This window comes from Plectropomus leopardus, chromosome 5, assembly GCF_008729295.1.
Source record: "Plectropomus leopardus isolate mb chromosome 5, YSFRI_Pleo_2.0, whole genome shotgun sequence".
NCBI classification, from domain to species: Eukaryota; Metazoa; Chordata; class Actinopteri; order Perciformes; family Serranidae; genus Plectropomus; species Plectropomus leopardus.
In genome coordinates this window covers 30,089,564-30,113,175 of record NC_056467.1, presented here as the reverse complement: position 1 = coordinate 30,113,175, position 23,612 = coordinate 30,089,564, and the positions used below count along the sequence as shown (strand labels likewise).

The window sequence follows — 23,612 nt, the reverse complement described above, 5'->3', positions numbered from 1 at the left end:
ACACACACACACACACACACACACACACACACACACACACACACACAAACTCTCATTAGGCTACATAGAGGCTAAATCAGGGAGCAAATTGGGCTCTCAACAATCATTTTCTTTATGCCTGCTGAACCTCGTTCTCTTTGAGGAGACAATCAGTGTCAGTCCACGAAGTGGGGGGAGACACATGACACACGAGGGGACATGAGAATGGCATGTTAAATTCAACCGCCTGATCACAAAATCTTTCCATAGTCCAAAAACTGCTCTACGAGTGTGAGTACGTGACCAAAACTCTGAATAAAGAAATGTCTGAGATGTCTGAGATGTTTGTCCAAATCACTCCACCTCATTTTAACAACTCCATTTCAATATGTTTCAATTAATTTAGTTTATTATTATCTCAATAAAACAATAAACTATATTAAATATCTTTTTGTATCTTATTCATATCCTTTTGTCTTTATTCTCTCTGCTGTTTTTGTGCTGCTCTTCTCTGCTTTCCTTCTTTTTCTGTTACTGTTTCGTTTGTTTAATGTTTTATTATAAAGTGGAGTAATTTGTAAAGCATTTGTATTAACTGTGCTAAAAAAAAAATCCACCGTCAATTTGAGATAAGGTTTATCAGCCTAAAATGCTCAAAGTGTTTCTCTTCAAAACGTTTTATCCAAAAACAGGTGATGCAAGAGGGAAATCGTATTGCCAAGGTCGTCTTCTATTTCGTTCGAGTACTGTGTGAATTTATTAGCCGCTGTTTCTTTGTGGATTACTGTGCTCCTACCATCAGTCAGACTGCATCAAAATAAAAAAATTCTCACATCTTTTTTTTTTTTTAAATCAGGCCTTTCAAGAGCTGAAAGATTATTTTGTCTAAGCACACAAAAGGGAGTTTTGGAGGTATCTACAAATACGGAGCTGCATAAAGAGTTTGGTGGGTCGTCTGAAGTGAAAAGGAGAAAAAAACAATTATTCTTTAATTTGTCAAGGAGTAAAAGAGCTTCAGTCTTTTAATAAATGATTAGGCTTGAGTAATGTTTTTCATACATTCCTGGAACTTCACCAACAATGATATTGTTGTGAGGTGCTGAACAAGACAGAAAAAAAATAAAACTCAGCAAAACCACCCTTGTAAGTCTTGTTAGTCATAAAGTTAATTAGTCTACTGTTTCGTCAATCACAAACTTCAGTTTGGTCAAATTAATTCAGAGTTAGATGTGAAAATAAGCTGTTTTCCCTGTGGCCTCTCTGCTCTCTCTACTGTTGTGGTTTTAACACTGGCCCGCTGTTTAGAGTCAGTCCTGTACTGTATTGTTATCCCCACCACTCAGCAGCTCAACTGCTTGTTGCACCAGACTGAACTCTGGTAGCGCATGATGTGCACTACATGCAAAACATCCTCAGTACAGCCTCTCCATATAAAGGTTAATAATGAGCATCTGTAATTTGACATTGAAAGTCATACTGTCAGGAATACTAAATACCCTGGTGTACCATGATACCGTGATGCCGCCCAAGCCTAAAAATTATGGCAAATAAATATGTTCTAACCCCAACTCGTCAAATATTGCCACTTGGTCAGTGCTATTCATGTCTATGTATGATGCACGAGGTCTGTGTCTGTTGTTAATGTTCTGGGATAGCATGTTAATTTATGCGTTTAAGTGCATTGTGTCCTTTTAAAATACACTTGCGTTTTCACAGGAAATGTACAGTTTTTTCTTGTTAGAGGCATACATTCTTTTTCAGAATAAACTTTCAATGTCAGTAAAATAACTCGTGTTTACGTTTATTTCCTTGTGCAACAAAAGTGCATGGTTAGGCTTAGAAAAAAACATCATAATTTGGCTCACCATTCATACAGGAGGCGAACAGCAAGCTCCTAGTTGAAAGTCCAGGGTTTGTTGGACCCATCCACCACCCTTCAGGCAGGGTTTCTGCCGCAATAGATTCCATTGGATGTGTTATAAACTGACGCAGCCCCTGGTGTATCATACCCCCATGAAATGTGGCTTTTGGTGTCAGTGTTAAAGAAATTACAGACTGACTGGCAGTATTTGATGACTTGGGAATGAGAACAGCTGGGCAAACAATGTCTACGCAAACTGTGAAAATTTAAGGACAATATGGGAACGACATGAACTAAAATACAGAAGCAGATCAAAGAACAACAAAATGGTGGCAGATGTCAGAGGGGAGGAAAATTTACACATTAAAAAAATCATCCAAAGGTAGTCTTAAACACTAATGAAACTTCAAAAAATGGGACTAGTGGTTGACAATTGTTGTTGGAAGTGTAAAAGTGAAACTGGTATTTTTCTTTATCCAATGTGGGAATTTTCTTTTGTATCTTTTCTCATAAAGTACAGTATCAGGTAGCGGTTGCATAAGCCACTGCCAGAATCTCTTCAGCTGTGTTTATGAGGAGACAGTCTCTCCTACCACCAAACCAATCTTTGGACTTGGACTTGCACTGGCAGGCTTTATTGCCACTTTCGGATTGTTCTCTGCAATCTGAGGAGCCAGTCAAAACCATTAGGGAAAATATGCCACCTCATATACTCATCAATGGGGCCCCTTTATTTTAGATTTTTTTTTTATTTTCACAGTTTAATCTGTCCATTCTTTACTTTACTTTTAGCTCATTTTGCCCAGATTTGTTTTTCTTCTGTTTGGTCTGTTACTTAATTTTCATTGTAAAGTGATCTGCTGCAGCAACAGATTGGTTGTGTCATTATGTTTGTCTGTCAAAAAAGTTAATAAAAAAACTTTGTATTTTTCAGACACTAAATTACATCATCATTTCAGAGTCACAGTAACATTGCCAGGAAGCTATAAGCATATACATCTACTATCAGGAACAGGAGCTAATAGCACTGGTGGGTTCAACGTACCATTAGTCACTCTGGGTAAGAGCATCAGCTGAATAAGTACAATGTAAAAGTGGATGTGAAATCAGAGCATAAATTGAGGTTAAACAGGGCGTGAAAGGAAGAAGAAGCAACCGAAGAAAACTGAGTCCTGGGCTGCGTGTTTGCTCTGAGAGTTTTTTCTATTGTATTGTGTTCCAAAGACAGTTTGAGCCCCGAGGCGGATGCTAAATAGATCCTCAGCCCCGGAATTACAGCCGTGCGTGAGTCTGCTGTTGTTGGGTCTTAGGTGCATAGAAGTCAATTTTTTGTTTGTGGCTTTATTCACACTGCACTACTAACTCCCTCCACTGCCTCTGACTTTAGCTCTTACCTCAACTTCTCTTCTACCTCCAGGTATGTTGTGCATTTGGAGTTCAGATAACCGGCCGATGGCCGACATGGGGAAACAGGCTACAACGGCTCCAATATTTGTTCTTAAGGCTTCTAGGCTCTAGGCTTCTTGTGTAATATTGTAAAAGACTTGTGCCCAAATGTGAATAAGATTACATATATCTTTTTATATGGCCTCTTTACTCCAATTTTTTTCTGGCTTCAAAAACAAATAGCATCTTGTCTGGCCTCTTTAGGGTTGATAATCAAACTATTCCACTTAAAACTTCTGTTGTGTTGACTTGATATACAGCGTTTTTCTGTTGCATTTATTTTTGTGGTTTATGTGTTTTTGACTTTATGTAATTTCCTTATTTGCAGCGTGTTTGCTTTTCATGGATTCTTTTGACTTTGTAGAAGTTTTTTTGTTCTTATTTGCAGCATGTTTTAGTCAGTACTTGTCTTAAATTTTTCAGTATTTTTTTTAATTGTCGTCTAGGTTTGAGTACCAGACTTACTTTTAAGAGTACTGTCCAAAGTCTGTCGATACCACTGAGTACGAATGCATTTTAAATAGGCCTGTGCTATGTTTAGTGCCTACGAGCACACCTGCGTAAGAACATTAGATTCAGACAGGTGGCAGACGCATCACAAAATGCACTGAAGCAGCGAAGCCATCCAAGGAGCTTCATCAGCTTCCAGCGAGTCAAAACTATCGCTGCAGTGCTGATAATTTCTGTCTTCTGTCTGGTCTTTTTTCTTTTAGATTTTATTTTAGGCATGGCCTAGTATCGCTATTGTTTGTAACTTTGTTTTTAAAATTACGTACTTATTCCAAATAGGAGCTTAAAGAAACAGCTGCTAAAAGGGAGCATCTCAAACAGAGGCTGAACACAGGTCTTCCAGTGTAAGTGTTTTTTAAAAATTAAAGCAAGTAAAAATGATCTAGTGGAAACCCAAAGTACAAGTATGAACCTGAAAATGACCATTATAGGTCCCCTTTAGAAATCAAATTTTATGTTTTCAGTTAGCCTTCAGAAATGTAAGATTCCCTCATTCACTGTCAGCTTGTTTCACTCAAAGCTGGCTCCTATTAACAGCAAAAATTTGCTCCAACACCACTGAGTTTCTGCAACTGACAGTTTGGACGGATGAATTCTGGGTATAATCCTGCTCTAAATGGTCACTTAGCAGCAATGGACCACACCTATGATGTAAACAGCTTGGTAGGAATATTATCTTTTTTGTACTAAGGGCAAAGACCAGAATATTTTGTACATGTAAATGTAGCCATTGGTTCTTCCTGCTTTTGAATTCTTGTCTCACTTGTCTCTTTTTCCATTCATCCCGGTTTTCCTGTTCCTTAGCACTAGCCATGCTCACCTCATCAAGGCGAATCAGTTCACCTGTTCCTCATTACTCATGGCCAGCATATATAACCCAGCCTCAAAGTAACTTGTTGCCAGATTTTTCTTTGCAACTTATCCAACACTCTCAAGCACTTTGGTCCATACTGGACTCTGTTCCTGTCCACGAGAACTGCTTCAGCAACCTTGGTTCCTTATTGCATGTGGCTGCTGGGCGTTTTCATGCAACGGCGATGCTACAGTGCGAGTGTTCTAGCTGTAACAGTTAATGTCATTACCAACTGTTCTGGTTTCCTGAACACCACCCGTTACAAAGAGACCTCAATTTACACATGGATTCACCTCAGCTTCAGCCGAAGATGAAGAGTTGTTGTCGTTTTCTACATCGCTGAAGTGTCTAGCCATGGGGTAATTGCAGTTACTCGTTGTAATGGCATATTTTTTCTCATATTTATGCTTTTGTGGGGGGTTATCTGATTTCATGTTCTGTTCGTTATAAAGGTGGTATACATATATTTCATATGTCTTTAAAGCCCTGACAAGGACCGGCAGTAGTCAAAACATGTTGGCTTTTTTTTAAATGATTTAGCCACTATAATAAAGGCTTTTTAACGCAATCTTTTCTTGTTTTTCACGTTTTTCACATTTTTGGAGTGCCTGGACGTCATTCCTGTTTATCCTATTGGCTCCTGTCTTCTATGACCACCCGACACAATTTTTTGACCTACGTTTGATCATAGCCTACAGAACAACCAGTCACCACTCACTTTTTCTAAACGTGTTAATTTATTTTATAATACAGGATAATGGATGGATTTTTTTCAGTGATGCCTTGACTTTGTTTCAACAGGCTGTATAAAGTGACTGCACATAAATTTCCTCATAAACTCTTTAATATTTGTGACAAAGAGTGTGAACTATAAGGAGTAAACCCTCTCTTCCATGTTGCTGATGCATAGCAGTTTTATTCAGTTGTTTTTTTTTAATCAAAGCGAAGCGTTCCAAATAACAGACGTGTTTTCACCTGCTTGCCTCCTGTTTTGCAGTCTGTTGAATCTCATGCTGTATTCTGATCAGCACTCAGATATTTTGTTTAGAGTCTTCACACCTTTACAGGCAAACAAGAAGCAAAACTACATGAATAATTTAAGTTGCACTGGATAGACTCCACATTTAATTTCCAGCAGAAACAGATCCCTCTGACAGCAGGGAATAAGTGTTAACAGACTCTAAATGAGCTGCGGCTCCTGATCTCTAATACAAAAAAATAAACTAGAGAACTGAAGGAAGTGTTTTTATTCAACACCTTCCAATGACAAACTCAACTAAAGCCGTTATAAACTTCACAGAACCGCCTTCACTGGGATTTTGAAGGATGGAGAAACATTTTTGTTTCATTTCTGCGCAGAATCATTTCAGGTATTTTTTTCATTTTCCTGCTTTGTGTTGCAGTATGCACGAGATGCATCCTTGTATGTTAACGCAACGCAGGAATGTAACTTTACCAATAAAAATATGTGAATCGTATTGTTTGATAGGTGTGCACTATGAGTTAATAATTAAACATGCTTAAAGAAAAATTATATCCAGTTTTTCCTGCAGAGAGAATTATAAGACAGCTGCCTTGTTCTGCCTCCAGCTCTGCACAAAACTCTGCCAGCTTCATGGAAAACACTATTTTCTAACAAGCGTTGCTCTTTGTGAATTTCAGCCATTAGTAATAGCAGTTGAGGCATTACAGCGATGTGGTGGTTCTGTATCATAACAGGCACAGTGCACAAAAAATGCCAGTGGTTGGTTGGCAGGAGGAGGAGGAAAAGCTACTATTAGCTAGCTACTAACAAAAGCTATTATTAAACAGAGATTGCACTATAGGGCCGCAACGAAGTCCCCCCTTTAAACCGCCCCTGAATTTTCACACAGAGCCAAATAATAGCAGCATCATTCCGCTCCAGTGTGTGAATATACACGGCATCACGGCATCCTGCACTTAAAGGACGCATGACGGGCGGGATGTTTAACAAATGAAACAAATGTGGCAGCACTTTCGAAACAATAATAAAGGAATAACACGTCAATCACAATAATTTACCATCTCTGTTGGTGGCTGATCTCGTCCTCTGCTCTACAGGTAAGGAGCACCTGAATCTCATTGTTTTCCCAGTTTGCAGACATTTACAGCTGCTTTTTTCATCTTTGAATTAGTCGCTATGCTAACAGCTGCTTTTTAAATCTTCCGTGGTGGGTCGTATCACACTCATGCTGCCCATGTTCACGCATTTTGTGGCCTTACGTTTCACACAAACCTTGCTTTGGGGCCATTACTACCTCCGTCCCTACCTCAGAGGCAAGAACACTCTGTTCCCGCTTTCCGCAACATATGTTTTATACAGAACGGCGAGGTGGCATAATGGCGTGATATTCCCACCTTGAACAGGCAGTGTAACACAGTGTGGTGTTACCAAAAACACTCTACACATCAATGGACTGGTTTAGGTTAGATTACAACTCTTAATTTGGAAAAATGTGCTTTTGCATTCATAGGGGGAATTCTGGAGGGAAAAACATTCAATAACTTCACTTTTACACATAGTAGTGTCACATAAATCACTTCACACACATAGAATTATAAGAACTCCTAAACTATGTTGCTTGTAAAATAAAAGCGTGTGCTTGAAAGAGTTTAAGCACGTGTGTACACATAAATTCAGGATGGCTCCTCCTTATCTTGAACCAGGAAAAAACATATAAAATAACAGATATTCTTCTGTTATTTTGTATCTTTTCTCTTTTTTTTCATGTGGTTTCGTTCTCCTCTCACGTCTTTAATTATGTTCTCCTCTCTGTGTCCTCTCTCCTCTCCTGAAGCTCGTTCAGCACAGATGGTAATGTAACAGGACAAATGCATCTGTCTTGCCAAACACTTACTTCACCACCATCCATCTCTCTCACTATAAGCTGTGCTGTGTGTGCTCTTTCACACAGCAGTGAACCCTGAACTCCTGTTCTTTTCCATTTCTTATCTCAACAATAAAAAAGTCTAAAAGTAAAGATTATACCAGATAAAAAGGGAAAAAGAGGCAAGGCATTTTTCCAATTCCCACCGCAGCAGCAGGACGTTCTCTGCTTACATCCATCCATCATCTCCGTGTGTCCTGCAGCAGTGGAGCCGACAGTGAGAGGAGAAATGAAATATGCCAGTCTGCCCAAGTAGATAGCAGATACCTCTCTTTGTATTTTACACTTTACTGGAAAGATACATGAGGATGGCAGACTAAACCGATGGGTCTGCTCATATCTAGTCTCATTTTCAACCATTAAAACCAGAGTGAAACTTGAACACAGGATCAGTGACAAAATATTAGAAAGTATTACTGTAAAAAGCTACACTTTTGCTTCAATTAAGGCGAGAGAGGAAGGCTGAAAGAAAATTACTAATTGTGTGAATGCACAAGTTAATAAATCCAATATCTTTCATTATTCCATTATTTCTAATGTGACTTGAACTTTATATGTGATTTAAAGATGATAATCAATAACTATATTTAGGTCTGACACTGAGTTGTAATGAAGGAGGCATGTTAATCATTTTAGTTTTTGAACAAATCAAAGTGAAGTCAGTTTTACCGTGATAAATACCACTAGACAAATTGATCAGCCACCAAATATGACCAAATATATAATCTCTACTCCTAGACACCTGCTGAAACACATACTAATCATAACTGCTACATGTTCTTTCCTGTATGTATGTTGTATGTATGTAGGTGAGTCTATAGCATTTGTCCCTTTTACCTTTTCTATATATGTCACTCCTTTTTGTCACATTACGTCACTAATAAAAAAAAAAACACTGTGATCAGAAAAAAATATCAGTTGTAAAATTGATGCACTGTTTAATAAACTACACAAAGTAAATCTGAAAAAAAAAAAAAAAAATCCAAACCGAGCATATAAACATAATCCAAAATTGTAACACTTTGGTAAGATTTAGTGGGCATAAATGTCACTTTAATGAAAAATATAGTTAACTACTAATGTTGACACTGCCTGTGATTTTATAGACAATTCTTTTTCAGCAAGTCAAATGGACCAGAGAACACCATACACACTTTCAGTGAGAGCAAAAACAACAGTGTGAATACAATAAAAACAATATTCTTGTTCAGATTTTCAGCATCAGTGATAAACTGTGGGTTCCTGTGTAGTGCACAAACATACAAAATGCGATGCAAAGATGCATACAGTGTGTGCTACTTAAATTGCACAGCTTGTTTGGTTGCATTAATGCAACGTTACTGCTCAACAAAATGGACAACAAGTATTTATAATGTTTTCACTCATGTAAGAATCAATATAACTCATATACTGACTGTAATTACAGAGTGATGCTACTCAAAGAAGCTGAGAAAGACACTATTCAGCTGATTTCAAGCTGAAACACAAAACAAAAAATGTTCCTAACCAGTTAAATTTCCTGCATAAGTTACCAGGGCGATCTAGCCAGGTTCAAAGAGAGCCACCTTAGTAAGATGGATGCCCCGGCTCAACATACCTCACCACTAATCAGACACTAATTTTGCTTTGTGGTACAGCCCTTGGGAGTTGGAACAAAATGGGCTCAAATCAAACAATGAATCCATAGAGAGGAAAACCCTGAAATCACACCAAAAAAGCAAAAAAAAAAAAAAGGCCTCTAGAAAGTAATTTAGTAATTTAAATTTACTCTACTTACTCATTTACTTCAAATAAAGATATTTATTTTCGTTTTGTTATGTCTGTATAAGCCGGTGTGGGCAAGTTGATCATGTACTTTCTACTGATTTATATATGACAATTAAGCTACTGTCATATTTTTGAAAATGCTTCAATGAAAATTACATTTGGAAAAAAAACAAAACTGAAAATATTTACCAAACAAGTGTTGAGAGTCAGCGGTGAGACTGCAGCCTCGCCCCCAGAGTTTTCACATTTTAACTCCCTCTAAATGGTAATTTTATAGAAAATGGTAATATGTCCTTTTTATGTGCTTTCTATTACTGGAAACACACCTCTGAGACTCATCAGCCCCCTCTATTTTACAAACACACACACACACACACACACACACACACACACACACACACACACAGACACACACTCTCTCTACACCCTGTTAGTTAATTCCGTGGTGCCACACTTTGCCGAACTGCATCCATAAAAGCATCTATCAATGTCACATCTGGCTGATGAGAATAGTTCAGTCGACACACACCAGAGCGTGTAAGCGCACACAAACACATACACACAAATCATTCTGGTGAGGTCTGGTTGGTTAAAACAAGGCCATTTACCTCTGTGCTGATGTACACACACACACACACACACACACACACACACACACACACACACAAACGCACATAGATACATTCAGCACCACATGCATCCCATTAAACTGCAGCTCTGACAGGAAGTCAGCGAAGCTATGGTGACAAACCAACAGGACGGATTTGAGAGAACGAAAGCCAGCAAGAGGAGAGAGTAAATTGAAGAAAAGATGGAAGGAATGGAGGAACGAATGAACAAATTATCGTAGAGGAAGGTGGAGTGGAGATGACTGGAGGCGTTAGGGGGAGAGGAGGGAGAGCGCATACTGTAAGAGGAGAGAGAGACTGAGAGAAGTGAGAAATAATAGGAGTGTCAGAGCCGAGCTGGAGGACGTATGGGACGTCTCTGTGAGTGAGTGTGTGTGTGTGTGTGTGCCTGTGTGTAGGTAGTCGTCCATGAGTAGACAATAATTGAGTCCTGTTGCAGTTTTCCTCTGAATTCCTCTGACAACTTGACATGAGCTCAGAGCTCCATCAGCCAGCTAAGGGTGACGAGAGCTGGATTAACAGAGACCCAGAATAGATGCACACACACACACACACGCCTGCGCCTGTGCGCACACACACACACACACACACACACACACACATACACACACGCACTCACACTCACTGAGCATGTACATTAATTACCACACAGACAGGCAATTATGCACGAACACCACACGCCTACACATAGAAAAATGAGAAAAAGAAAAACACACATTCATAAATTAACGTCCCCAAACACACACACGCACGCACGCACACAAAGAGATTATAAATTCATAACTAGTGCAAACTAATACAAAGACACACACTCGTGCACGTACAGTAATGACCCCCCCAACAGCACTCATTCATCACCACTTGGCTGGGTTGCCGTAGGATATAACTAATGAACCATTACTCTTACCCAGAATGCATCGCTCTTGCCCTTCAAGTCCTGAACGTCTTGGTCAGTGGTCAACATGCATGTGTGGCTCTGCATGTGTTTTCTCTGTTTGTACAATTACATCCATACTGTATCTCGGGCTGTGCCCAGTAGTTCAAAGCTTCATTTGTAACATGGACATTATCGACATTGACAAATTAACATTCGAATGCTGCAAAGTTTCAGATAAAGATTAGGCTACACTAAAGTTATTTGTATTGTACTTTGCATATGTGATATCACAGTATTACTATAAACCAGGGTATTCAGAAATCCTGAAGGTTTGTTTTTCAATACAGTCATAAATACAGGTGCTCCTCTTTCTGTTAAACGCATTTTATGTAGTGCACAGCATGCACCACTAGAGCTCAGTCTCTGGTCTCTCCTGGTGGAACAGGCAGCTAAGATGAAAGACACAGCGACACCTAGTGGTGGAGGGAGAAGTTACAGGTCTGTAAACAGCTGGTGGCAAGCAGGCAGAGAGAGTCTGTAGGGAATTTTTCTTTTACATCAAACTTGAAGTGAATTAAGGATTTATTTCAACCAAGAGCTGGTTATTGTCGAGGGGAGGTATTTTGTTTCTGTCGAGTTTGAATGAAGTGTGTTTAATGATGAGTTAATAGGGCAATTGAGCCTCGTCAGTCTTCATGACTGAGAGAAAGTTAAGAGTTATTTCTCTGTTTAATAAAGGAAATAGATGTAAGAATAATACTATTCTTAAGATTTTGTGCTTTTATAAATTCCCTACAGACTCCCTGAAATATCAGGAAAGTATGAAGGTATGAAAAATTACATACCACCAAGGCCAATATTGTACTATTCATAGAATTAGATTCCTGTGGTAGCTGCATAGGATTGTTTCTGACTTATGGGATCCAAACATTTTTAATGGCGCAAGAGAAAGTCAAAATGTACTGAAAAAGATAGAAAATCACTGCAAAATTATTACCATTATGGTAAAAAAAACTGTTTGCTTGCGAATTTGCTGCACACAAAGCGAGGCTCGTGGCTGTATTGACAGGGCAATCAATCAGTAACAGCAAAATAAATTGCATAATTACAGAACCACAATGACAACATTTTTATTTTGGATCTATCACTATTGCAGTCAATAACTTAAGTTGCTAGAAAAAATTATATCGAACTGAGAATAGTGAATGAGGATTTTTTAATTTCCCTCAACAGAAGCGATTGGATGTAAAAAATGACATTCTGTACAGCATTATTTGTATCTCATACATCAGTCTGCCATGGGACTTCAGATGTAAATTAGCCTCTGGCTATAATCTTGCATATTTACATGTAAATGTTCATTGCCCTGTCCCATATTTTAAATGAATAAATTGAAATTTAAGTGTACTTCATGTTTGTTGTGAACATATATCTATATTTTATATATACACACATATGTGTGTGTGTGTGTGTGTGTGTGTGTGTGCAGTGTTTTCTCATCTGACTGTGAGACAAAATCCTGTCAGAAAATGTATCAAATCTATTAATCAGAAAGCTGATTCAGGGACAGTTCACATTGTTCTCTGTCACTGTTTTCTCCAGAGTATCGTGTGGAAACTGAATGTCTCACTGAGCAGGATCATTCGTCGCCATTATGTGGAGAAACATACATTAAACATATAATTTGCCGCCTGCAAGTTTGTTCAGCCATAGACTGTATATACAGATGGACGACATGACTGCTCCCGAAAGTGAAGCCAAAACATTTTGATCGCCCCCTGGTGGCTGGCTGCAGTACAGGTTACGATGGTACATGAGCCAAACTAAAAATACAAAGTACACTTCAAACACCCAGAAATGGTTTCTGTCATTTAAGGTTGTTCTTATCATGCTGATTTTTTTTATGTAAGTGTTTGATAAGTTTAATCTGAATCAGTTATTTGATACTGTGCTCATGATTGACACCTTTGTGTTCCTTTTTTTGGGGGGGGGGGGTCAGCCAGCAGATTTTACAATTAGTCCATAAAACTATGATTGAGAGTGTTCTCCCTTTTCACCTTCCTGTCTGAAAAACTGCATATGTAAGAGTAAACTTTCTGGGACTGTGTTCGATGGCAAAAAAAATAGTATAATAGCAAGCCACAAAAGACCTTGAGACAACTTTTTACAGAAAGGACAAAAAGGAGAGGAGTTTGATCATGTGGTGAGGCAATACGATGATGCATGCACTGGGGCTCTTTGTTACTACTGTATGCCACTGGATTACTGAATTATTCATCTGATTTTGTAAAGAAACTAAAGCTCACATATAAATGTAGCACAGTAAAAAGTACATTTGCCACTGAGATGTGGTGCAGTAAAACAATATAGCATCAAAAAATGGAAATACTAAAGTATGTAAACTGTACTCAGTTACATTCCACCACTGGCTTGCATATGGTACATTTCACAACCAGTGAGCTCTGTAAATTGAGGAGAAAGTGATCCAGCAAAGTGCTAAACACTACACAATCTCCACTTACAGACTTCTGACACTACACCTCTTCTTCCTTGTCTTCTCTCCAGTGTCTGGCCCAATTACTGCCATCCCCAGAGAAGGAAATGTGGCCAGGAAAAAAAAGTAAGGAGAGAAACTCACCACCAGTCTCGGGTCGACTCCTTCTTCAACTCTTGATCCACATAGAGCTCCTACTCAGCGGCAGCAGGCTGCGGAGAGAGAGATGAACAGATGAGAGGAGCGAACACAGAGGCAACCACCTAACATCCAGCATGGAGCACATCCCACATACATTCAGAGACAGAGAGAGACAGAGAGAGACAGAGAGGACAGGAAGGAGAGAGGGAGACATACAGATGGCAAGAAAACACACAGAGAGGAAACTAAAGGTAGGGACTGTTAAAGAAAGTGTGTGAGAGAGAGATATATGGGTCAGTGATCAGGCCTCATTTGTATAAATGTCAGTTAATTAGGTGAGCAATCATCCCCGCAGATGGGCCACGAATAATGAGCAGATAAATGCAGTATTTTTCTGCCAGCGAGTTTTGTAATAACAGATGGAGAGCGGAGGGAGAAACGGGCTGATGAAGACAAACAGCAGGAGGCAGGTGTATCGATATTTATTAAATTCAAAGTAATGGTGAGGCTGAGTCATCCGCTACAGATTATGACAAAGATTACTCATGAAAATTGTTCACAGCTTGTTGGGGAAATCAGCTTTTATGAGCCTGCAAACCTTAAGGAATTTCATCCCAGTTTCAGTGTCCCAAAATGAGCCACAAACACTTTTAAAGCCTTTTCTAACCAATCTGCTACAAAGTGTTGGAGGTTATATGGATTTTCGATTACTTCTGCAAAATAAAAATGGTCAATTCTGAACAACACACATTCAAGTATGATGCAAAAAAAGTTTATTCATTTATTTTTATTTATAGGAGCAGTTTTTAGGATTTAGTGGCATCTAGCAGTGAGGATTTCAGATTGCAACCAGCTGAAACTTCCCACATGCCAAGCGTGAACTCCCAGTTAGAATTCCTTTACTCAGTATGTTTGCCTGTTAAGTTGAGCTACAGTTATAGCTCTATTCAGCCATTTAATTGGTATACAGTATACAAGCACCAGGGAAGAATCAGTTTATTGATGGGAGTATGTCAGACTCCACAGTAGACAGCGATATGCCCCCTTTTAGCTAGTTGTTGAATGTAGTATATTGACAGTAATTGATTTTTATGTATTATTTATTTTTTTCATCTAAAAACATCATCATCATGATAAAAAACCTGGCATTTAAAGGGTTAAAATTCTGAAAATTAATGAATATTTGATATTTATGATTAGGACTGATGTTAAAAAAATAAATAAACTCCATTAAAGTAGAAATCATAGTAAAGCGTAATATTTTTTAAATCTTGATTTTAAGAAGCACATTTTGTGTACGGAGCAATACGAGTGTGTGTAATATTGAAGTGGGCCAAAAGGGTTAAACAACTGATCAGGGGAGAGTAAAAATTGAGATACTGAGGGATACACTGAAAACTACAGCTGTGTCCAATAAATGTACAAAAACGAGAGCCACACGTCATGCACTCTGACGGAGGAAACCAGCCTTTGATTTGAGACACAAGTAGAGAGTTAAATTCCTCTATTCTTCTTCTGGAGGTCTCAACCTCTATTAACAGGTCGATGGATTTCCTGCTTCACTCTGTCAATAAATCTTTATCCACTGAGAGGGAGGTTGGTCGGAGATGGACAGGGCGATGACCTCTCGCTCTGTAAGGTTAACTCATCTGATGTGCCTCAGTGGAGGGGAACGCCACACACATGAAAGGGCAATCTGACACAAACAAGAAACGTCTACAGTATTTACATGGACATGACTTCACACTGGAAGATATCTTGACCACTCAGCAAGTCTATATTTACACGATGGTGTAGACGGTACCTCTTCATTGGCATCAACTTCAGTTCAACATTGGGGTAATGTCTGATGACATCATAAAGCTATCAGTACATTAGTTTCAGTCTAATCTTGTGTTATACCCTAAAAAATATATATGTATGAAGTTGCTTAAATCATGTGGAAAATTAGCCTTTCTATATGTAAATAGTTTCTGATTTTGAAGGTAAAGTATTCTTTCATGCCTGAAGCTTTAGTTACCAGAATGGTGCAATACATTTATTTCTTTTGCAAATTAGACAGCGTGCAGGAGTTTATCTGCAAATATAAGTATTCTTTAAAAATGAGTTACACTTCTACAAGCTGCAACATTTAAGTTATAAACATATTAATGAATCAGTAACTATAGTACCATATACCATATAATATATTTTTTTTATTTTTTCCGGAAATAAGCCATTCTACGTAATGAGCACTTCTTCTTTTGATACTTAACTATATTTTGATGCTGATATTTTTGCCCTTTTCCGTAAGTAAGATTCTGAATGCAGGACGTATTTCTTCCATGACTGGCTGTTTGGAGGTTAAATTTGAATTTGACCTTGGAAACTTGGCTTTTTAGGTCAAAGACATGGAAAAAAAAGGCAACGAGCGACTAAAGAAGACATTACTCAGAATTTAGCAAGATTTTTTTAGAAAGTACAAGAAAATGACTAGAAAATTAGCAAAATTTAAAAACAACCAACCAACCAAACTAACAAAAAAAGACCTGCCAAAAATGCTTCGAAATACAAATATAAATTATGAATATTAATCTAATAATTTTAGATTTATACCTACAATAATTAGAAATATAGTTCTCTAGAATTTTTCCATAGCTCTTTTAAAAATAATTTTCTAAATCTACAATTTTTTGTGAGTTTCTTCTTGCCTTTTTTCCCCATGTTTTTGAAAGAAATCAAATAAATTTGCTGAGGGTTCAAAGGTCTAAATACTTGTGAAAGGCGTCTGAATGCAACGCAAGTAAAGTGATGTCGATCTTAAATGTCCGAAAATACTTTTTTTGGAATATATTTCCCTGTGTGTGAACTCAAAGCAACACTGTAAAAGCTGTAAAAAGGTGTGCATGTGCACGTGATGCTGTCTGAAATACACTTCCTTTTTGAGACTGTTGCCATGACACAGTAGAGTTATGTGTAAATGTGTAATTAAAGAGCTGTGATCTCATCTGTGGCACTTAAATAAACATCAGGTTTTTCTCTCCACTCCTCTCGTCCCTCGCTCAGGCTGCGGCTGAAAGAAAGGTCTGGGCTAAAAGTTGACAGCAACATGTTTGTTACGGAGACAGTCATCAGGAATGAAGACGCTAAAGTTCACCACCTAGTAATCTCCTTTTTTGAGCCATCTCTAATCGCCGTGCTCTTTTACTCTGCGTGGCTCCTTCCTTTTTTTCCTCTGCTACATGAAGCACCTCACCTCTCTGCCTCGCCATTTCTGTGTCTCCCTCTGACACATCTCAAAGTTTTTCTAAAGGTTGAGACAAACTAAATATTCAAAAGGCCGTGGTCTTAAAAAGAAAATTGTTATATTTCAATAACTTGTTGCTCAGAGATCCTGCTGTGAGTCGGGAGGTTTATTTGTGTGTGATTCTAGGCGGATGACGCATATTACAGAAAAGTTATTTGAAGTAGTCTTAACAGACTTTATATTGAGAGGATGTCACACCACCTGCTAAGCAGCTAACGAGGCTTAAAAATCATATCAGTGACAGCAACATCAATATTACATGTTGACAGCAAATGCAAGCACGCATGTGAGGTTCCAGTAAACCAAATCTCACACCCCTCCACTTAGAGGTAAAGCTTGATATTTTGTGAAATGCATTTACTTTGTTGAAGAGAGTTTGATGGTAAAATAGATTTATGTCTATATGGTAAATACCATCAGCAGCCGGCTAATCTCATCCCAACTTGTCACACGGTGCCGCTCTGTCAGTGACCTTCTACATCTACTCATGACATTTAAGTATCATTCTGCGTCAGCTGTTTACGCTCCAGGATGCTGTTACCGTGTCAACATATGCACATGGTGGGATGACGCTGCATGGACCATCACGATGGTTAGGATTAATCAACAAAGTCACAGATGGTTAGGTTTAGGCAAAAGGGACACATGGTAAGATGTAGAAAAACAAGCCACATCCAAATGGGAAGCAAACTCTCAGCACTCCACATGAAAGACAGTTGTTTGTGGGACCCATCCACCTTCCCACCGATCCACCCACTGAACAAACTTGTGCTCCTTAAATATGAAAGACAGTTATATATTGAGGCACATTTATCCACTTGGCCAAACACAGCACTGCAGTCCTTTCACACACAAAATATTTATAGTCCACTAGACTTTGCACACTTTCATCAGCTCGTCAGGAGGTCTGGAAGATGATGTCATTTTTCATGATTATCATGGCAATGCCGGGCAAATCAGACAATTTGTGGAAAAAAATTACTTATCTTTGTTTTGTTTGGATTACATCCAATATAATATGCGGATGACACCACCATTATCTGCTGTATTAGAAACAACGATGAGAGTTCATACCGGGAGGAAATCAACAATCTTGCAAAGTGGTGCACAGAAAACAACCTATTGCTCAACATCAGTAAAACAAAGGACCTGATTGTTGGTTGTCATAAGAAGGAGGCAAAGACACACACCCCTGTCATCAATGGCGCTCAGGTGGAGCAGGTGAACAGCTATAGGTTCCTTGGGATCACTATCACTGAGAACGTCATCACACATCACCAAATAAGCAAAGAAAAGGCTCTACCTCCTATGGAGACTTTGGAGGGCTAAATTCCAGAGCAAGATCCTGGTTAACCTCTACAGAGGAGCAATAGAAAGCATACTGACTGTAAACATCACAAACTGGCATGGTTCATGTTTGGCCCAGGACAGGAAGGCTCTACAGCGGGTGATTAAAACTGCCCAGAACATCACTGGTTCCCATCAACAGAGCGTCAGTGACCTCGGCGAAGTGAGGTGTCTGCACAGACCCCTAGGGGTACTGAAAAGACAGCAGCCACCCCAGCGCCCCAGTTCACCCTGCTGCCATCTGGAAAAGATACAGAAGTATCCACTGCAGAACCACAAGACATTTTTTTCTAAACATAATAAAAAAAGACTGAGTCTACCTTGTATAACATGAGTTTCAATTTCCTGACAATACCTGATGCCTGCAGGTTCCTTCAACATTTAGATGGCATCACTTATCTCTATTTTCAATTTACACAGTATATGGGTATACTGTATCACTCCCTGCCCTTCATCTGAAATTTGTGGATCATCATTTTCTCATGCAAGCAGACAAGCTATTTACAGACAGACATGAGTGGCTTAAATCTTCTCATCTACATTTCTGCATGCAAACTTTTATCTTTACAACACTGTAAAGATAAAAGTTTGCATGTTTTTATCTTTACAGAAAACATTATGGTTTGTTGAAGCTACATTTTGGCTGCAAATTGTTACCTCAATCTCCTCTCCATAACACATTTTGCAAACACACTAACCACTTTAAAAAAACATACTTGCTCATAGAAACAGAATACATCTAATGTAAACTATTGTTCACCACTATCCACATTTGTAAGCCAGAAAACTCTGAAAAACTAGACTGAAAAGCAGCTTTATAATTGTTCATCGTATTGACTTTATCTGCATTTAATCTTCCCATTTAGATTCAGGCTTCAGGGTCTTACTGCTGCAGGCTACGGAGCTTAAAGCAAAAGGTAAGATGAAAAAAATCAATTAAATGAAATCCGTAGGGTGAGAAAGTAATGCTCTCTCGTTGATGCTATCACCAGCTCCTCTACAGCATGCAAGGTCACTCATTTACTAATTAGAAACAGCTGTGGTGTCTGCAGTTTGTTGGTGAAGTGCAGCATTGGGTCAGTCTGGTATTCATGAAGCTCGTCTTCTGGAGCTTTTACATCTACAGAGAGGATAAAGTCACTCCTGCCATTCAGTGTCATTACCAGAGCTATAGCTCAACCCTCATGAGCTGTGATGACAAATCAAAAAGAAAGACTATATAGCTATTCAGTAGTATTTGACATTAATTGCAAGTAATCTGAATCAAAGCTTTGATTGTCTCCCTGAGCAGTCATTGGTCGAGACCTGACAGGTTCAGGGCGGGACATAATTTCACATAATCCTTCTGGGCTTGAAACGGTTATGTTTCAAATTTAGCCATTTTAGCTTTTTCAATACCAATTAATAAATAATAAATAATAAACTTTCACTGCAGTACTGCAGTGCTCTGAACCAAATTTTAAACTCCGACAATGCTCTGAATTTGTCAACAGGCCAGAGAGCCCTCAGCACTCCAAGTGAAATGTCTGGCCCCACACTAGGGAGAGTTTAGTTGAAAAGAGTTTTAACTTAAAATCTGCACTCCCAATTGCAGAAATATAATAAAGCAAATAATAGCAATATCACTGTTCACGTAAGTATTCCAAAATTTTATGTAACAATACCAGATATTAAAAAAACATAGTCTGCATTTAAACAGCAAATAAACAAAAAACACAAACACTGCGACTGAACAAATGTAGTCTATTTTTTCTTCACAAAATGTTATAATGCAATTACTTGAAAATACACTGATTGAAGAAGCGGTCTACTGAACAGAGTGAAAAATCAGAGAACATGAGAGGCAAAGGAGGAATATAAAGGAGGTGCCTGGTGTCACTGTAAAGTTCACCAAGCTCACTATTTCCCTCTGGCTTGCCGTGTTGGAGTGAAGTCTATCTCCGGTTTGATCTACAAGGAGACTCGCAAGTTTTTTTATGGTCTTCCTGGAAATTGTGATTTGTAATCGTTGGAGACATTTATTGCTGGAGGAAAATCCACCTTTCGTAGCGGTATGATACATCACCAGCACCTGCCGCGGCAGTACGATACACAGATGAGAGGTGTCAGTTGATAGCACAGCCAGATGGAACCTTTTGTGACCATATGATACGCCGCAGGCTGTGTCATGGACTGCAAGGTTGCTTATAGGGCAGAAGGGGTGGCTGATGGGTCCAACAATGCCCTGGACTTTCACCCGGGAGCCCAGCATCCACTTCCTGCCTGAATGTAGAGCCACTTCCTGTTTTTTCCTAAACCTTATCAAGTGTTTCTGTTGCCTAAACCTAACCCTGTGCTTTTGTTCACATTCCGAAATTAGTTGTGGATGAAAATATGTTGGGTATGACTGCACTTTCGTTGAAAAGCTACAATAATAACAGAAGAGGAGTTATTAAAAATATGCTTCTAGACTGTAGTGATCAGCAGATATTCTAAAATAAGTAAAGATAGCACTATGTTGTATAAGACATCACTGACGACAGGGGGGGTTTGATCAAAGCACAAAAGGCCAAACTGCCTCCTAAATAACCATGTGGCTGCTTACTGACAAACAATGTAGGATTTAAAAGGTTGTTTTTTAAACCTGTACAGTGCTTACTTAAATTGCTACATTAAATCACTTCCAGCAAACTTTATGGACACAAAGACAGCAAAGTGGCATCACCAAACATTGTTTTTTAAACAGTTTCTTAAACCAACAGCAGAACTGTCTCTTACTGAACAGATCTATAGCCAACCCTGACAACTGTCAGTATGTTCAGTGGAATTTTTTGGGAGCAATATCATCATATACCTTCAGCAAAGATTTAGATGGATGGATACATTATTGCATCCTGTAAACTAGGTGAGGGAACAATGCCATTTTAAACAGACAGGCAGAGAGAAAAGATGGCCACACATGCATGCAGATGTGGTCATAATGCAACAGTGAAGACCATGAAGTGGCACTTTGAAAACAATCCTGACTCAATTTATGCGAAGAACCTGCAGCCGCGGGGTGAAAGGACGGAGCTCTGCAGAGAAACGATGACTGCTGTCACAGTTAAAAGTCTCATCAGACGCACAGAGGAGGCGACTGCCATGCTCCTCATTTATTTTTCCTGGAAACTCCATCGGCTGAAATCTCTTTATGAATTTGTTCGTGCTGCATCAGAGGCTGTGACCCTGCACTGACCCGTGGGTGCTAAATGTCAACAGCACTGACTTTGGTTGACATGAAGTGATGAGAGTGAGTTCAAAGAGAGGAGGGCCGCGGCTGAGGCCTCCAGAGAGAACTTTAAATGAAATACACTTCTAGAACAAGACCTTCACTCCTCAGTGAAGTGAAACACATCAGTATGTAAGACAAACTCTAAAACAAAGCTACAGTAATGAGTCAGCAATTATGGAAAAAGGAAGATCACAAATGTTCAAAAGTCACACAGACAGAGGGACGAACAACAGCTGAGTGAGTGTTACTCATTCACAGTCTTTGGAGAATAAACATGTCCGCTCACTGCTCACTTCTTCAAGTGTTACCGAGTTAAGGAGCCCAGATGGACATGCATTAAATAACAGATCCCAATTTTTGCTGGTTCAGTTGTGAGTTTGGACAGAATGTTGTGTAACTTGTCTTGTTGAGGGGGCAACCTGGTGTTCAAAACAATGACTGATGTTGTGTGACTTTGATTAGGATCTGAACTAACTATTTAAAACACACCGAAGACACACAATAAGCTGGCAGCGGTAAAAATGACTGTTTAGTCAAGGAAGCCTGGCTACTTTGAAGAGTGGGATAGCCGCTGTTTCTGGTGAAACCACAGATCTTACTCTTTAACAACAATTCAGACTGCCTACATTCAATATTCTTACTTTATGTTTCTTGGGCCCTTTCGAGTGAACAGGTGAAGATTGTAGTTAGGGGCTGGTGGCGGCTCATGCGAGGTTAAGTGTGAGTTTCTCTGTGTGTTTGCCTGATGAGGGGGGACTGCTTGGCTTTGGACGTTCGCTGCATTTGTTCTCCCGTGATTAAAAAGCAAATGAATTTCTTCGTCGGTAGAGTGGTATTGTTAAGTACGGTTACCAGTATTATTTTGGCCCCTACATGCATTGGCGAGGCTGTTAATGACATCTTCATTCGTGAGAAGGGCTGAGATCTGAGATGCTGACGTACGCATATTGCCGCAACTTCTGTATCATCATGAAAACACAAGATGGCGCCACTGCTCTGGTGATGTTAAAAAATGCATTTTATGTATATTCTCAGGTTTTAATATATATTCTCAAACTTTCATATATATTCCCAAACTTTCACATATATTCTCAGGTTTTAATATATATTCTCAAACTTACACATATATTCTCAGGTTTTAATATATATTCTCAAACTTTCTATATATATATCATATACATATGTCATATATCATATCATGTAAGCTTTTCACTTATATATACTCAGATGTAACACCTTTGTAATTACCAGCATTTTTTATTAGTAACTTACATAATTACCTATTTTTCTCAGTGTCACTGTAACCAATTACAATTACATTTGTGTTTTGATTAAATTAAGTAATGCTGTAACTAGTTACTCCCCAACATTGGTAGCATAGTATGGTGTTTCTTTGAGCGGCTGAAAGCCCTCACTGTAACAAATTTTCCCATAAAATGATGGTAAACTACAGACAGCTGAAGTGTCCTACCATTATTTTACAGTGTCAACACTGTAAAGTACTTCAACTGTATATTTGTGTTTTACTGTCTTAGCACTTGACTGTTTGATTTTTACAGCACAATTTTTGCCTGCAAAAAGCATAAAGATGTACAGTGTTTTAAAATAGCAGGCCTTATATTATTGTTGGCATTTGGTTGTATATATACAGAAATGTCTTACAGTGTATCTATATTCAATCTGTGTTGCAGAAAATGATGCAGAGACAGTTTCTGCTCATGAAGCAGCAGGATCAACTCCCTGACTATTTAACTGTCAGAGACATGAAGACCTGGCTGCTGACACGAAGAAGCTTCCTGGAGGAGTAACTCAAACTGATCCTTGATTTATACACTGATAGAAAACACAGTGTATAAAAGCTATTTTACCAATGTGTTTAAGTTGAAAAGGTTAAAAAAAACACACCTTTTAAAAAGACACCTTTTACTTTTGCAGGTTTCAAGAAATAATTGAGAGGACGGAAACTGATCATCTGTTCATGGCTGAACTAGTAAGTAATCTGTAATTTAAAAAAAAAATGTAATTACTTGTAATTAAAGTAATTTTTAAATGTCAACTCTACAGCATCATGTGAAATGAGCTACATTACTGTGAGACTAACTAAAGAATGATGTTGACAGGCCTGGATGACAGCGAAACAGTTCTGTCTCCATCAGAGGGAAGCAGAGCTCCTGGAAGAACAAGAAGACAAAGAAAAGCGTCTTTCACAGCTGCTCGGCAGGAATGTCACACTGGAAGACCTTCAGATGTTTGTCTCACTCGT

At 38.8% G+C, this 23,612-nt stretch overlaps 1 protein-coding gene across 1 annotated transcript in view; it reads left to right on the top strand.

Annotated features, from left to right (window-relative positions):
• Positions 1–23,157, top strand: part of LOC121943495 — a 32,649-nt gene extending 9,492 nt beyond the window's left edge. Inside the window, exon 9 of the mRNA XM_042487015.1 lies at positions 23,041–23,157. Within this exon, the coding sequence (XP_042342949.1) occupies positions 23,041–23,157 (117 nt within the window). The remainder of the gene's footprint in view (positions 1–23,040) is intronic.
• The last annotated feature ends 455 nt before the right edge of the window (positions 23,158–23,612 follow it).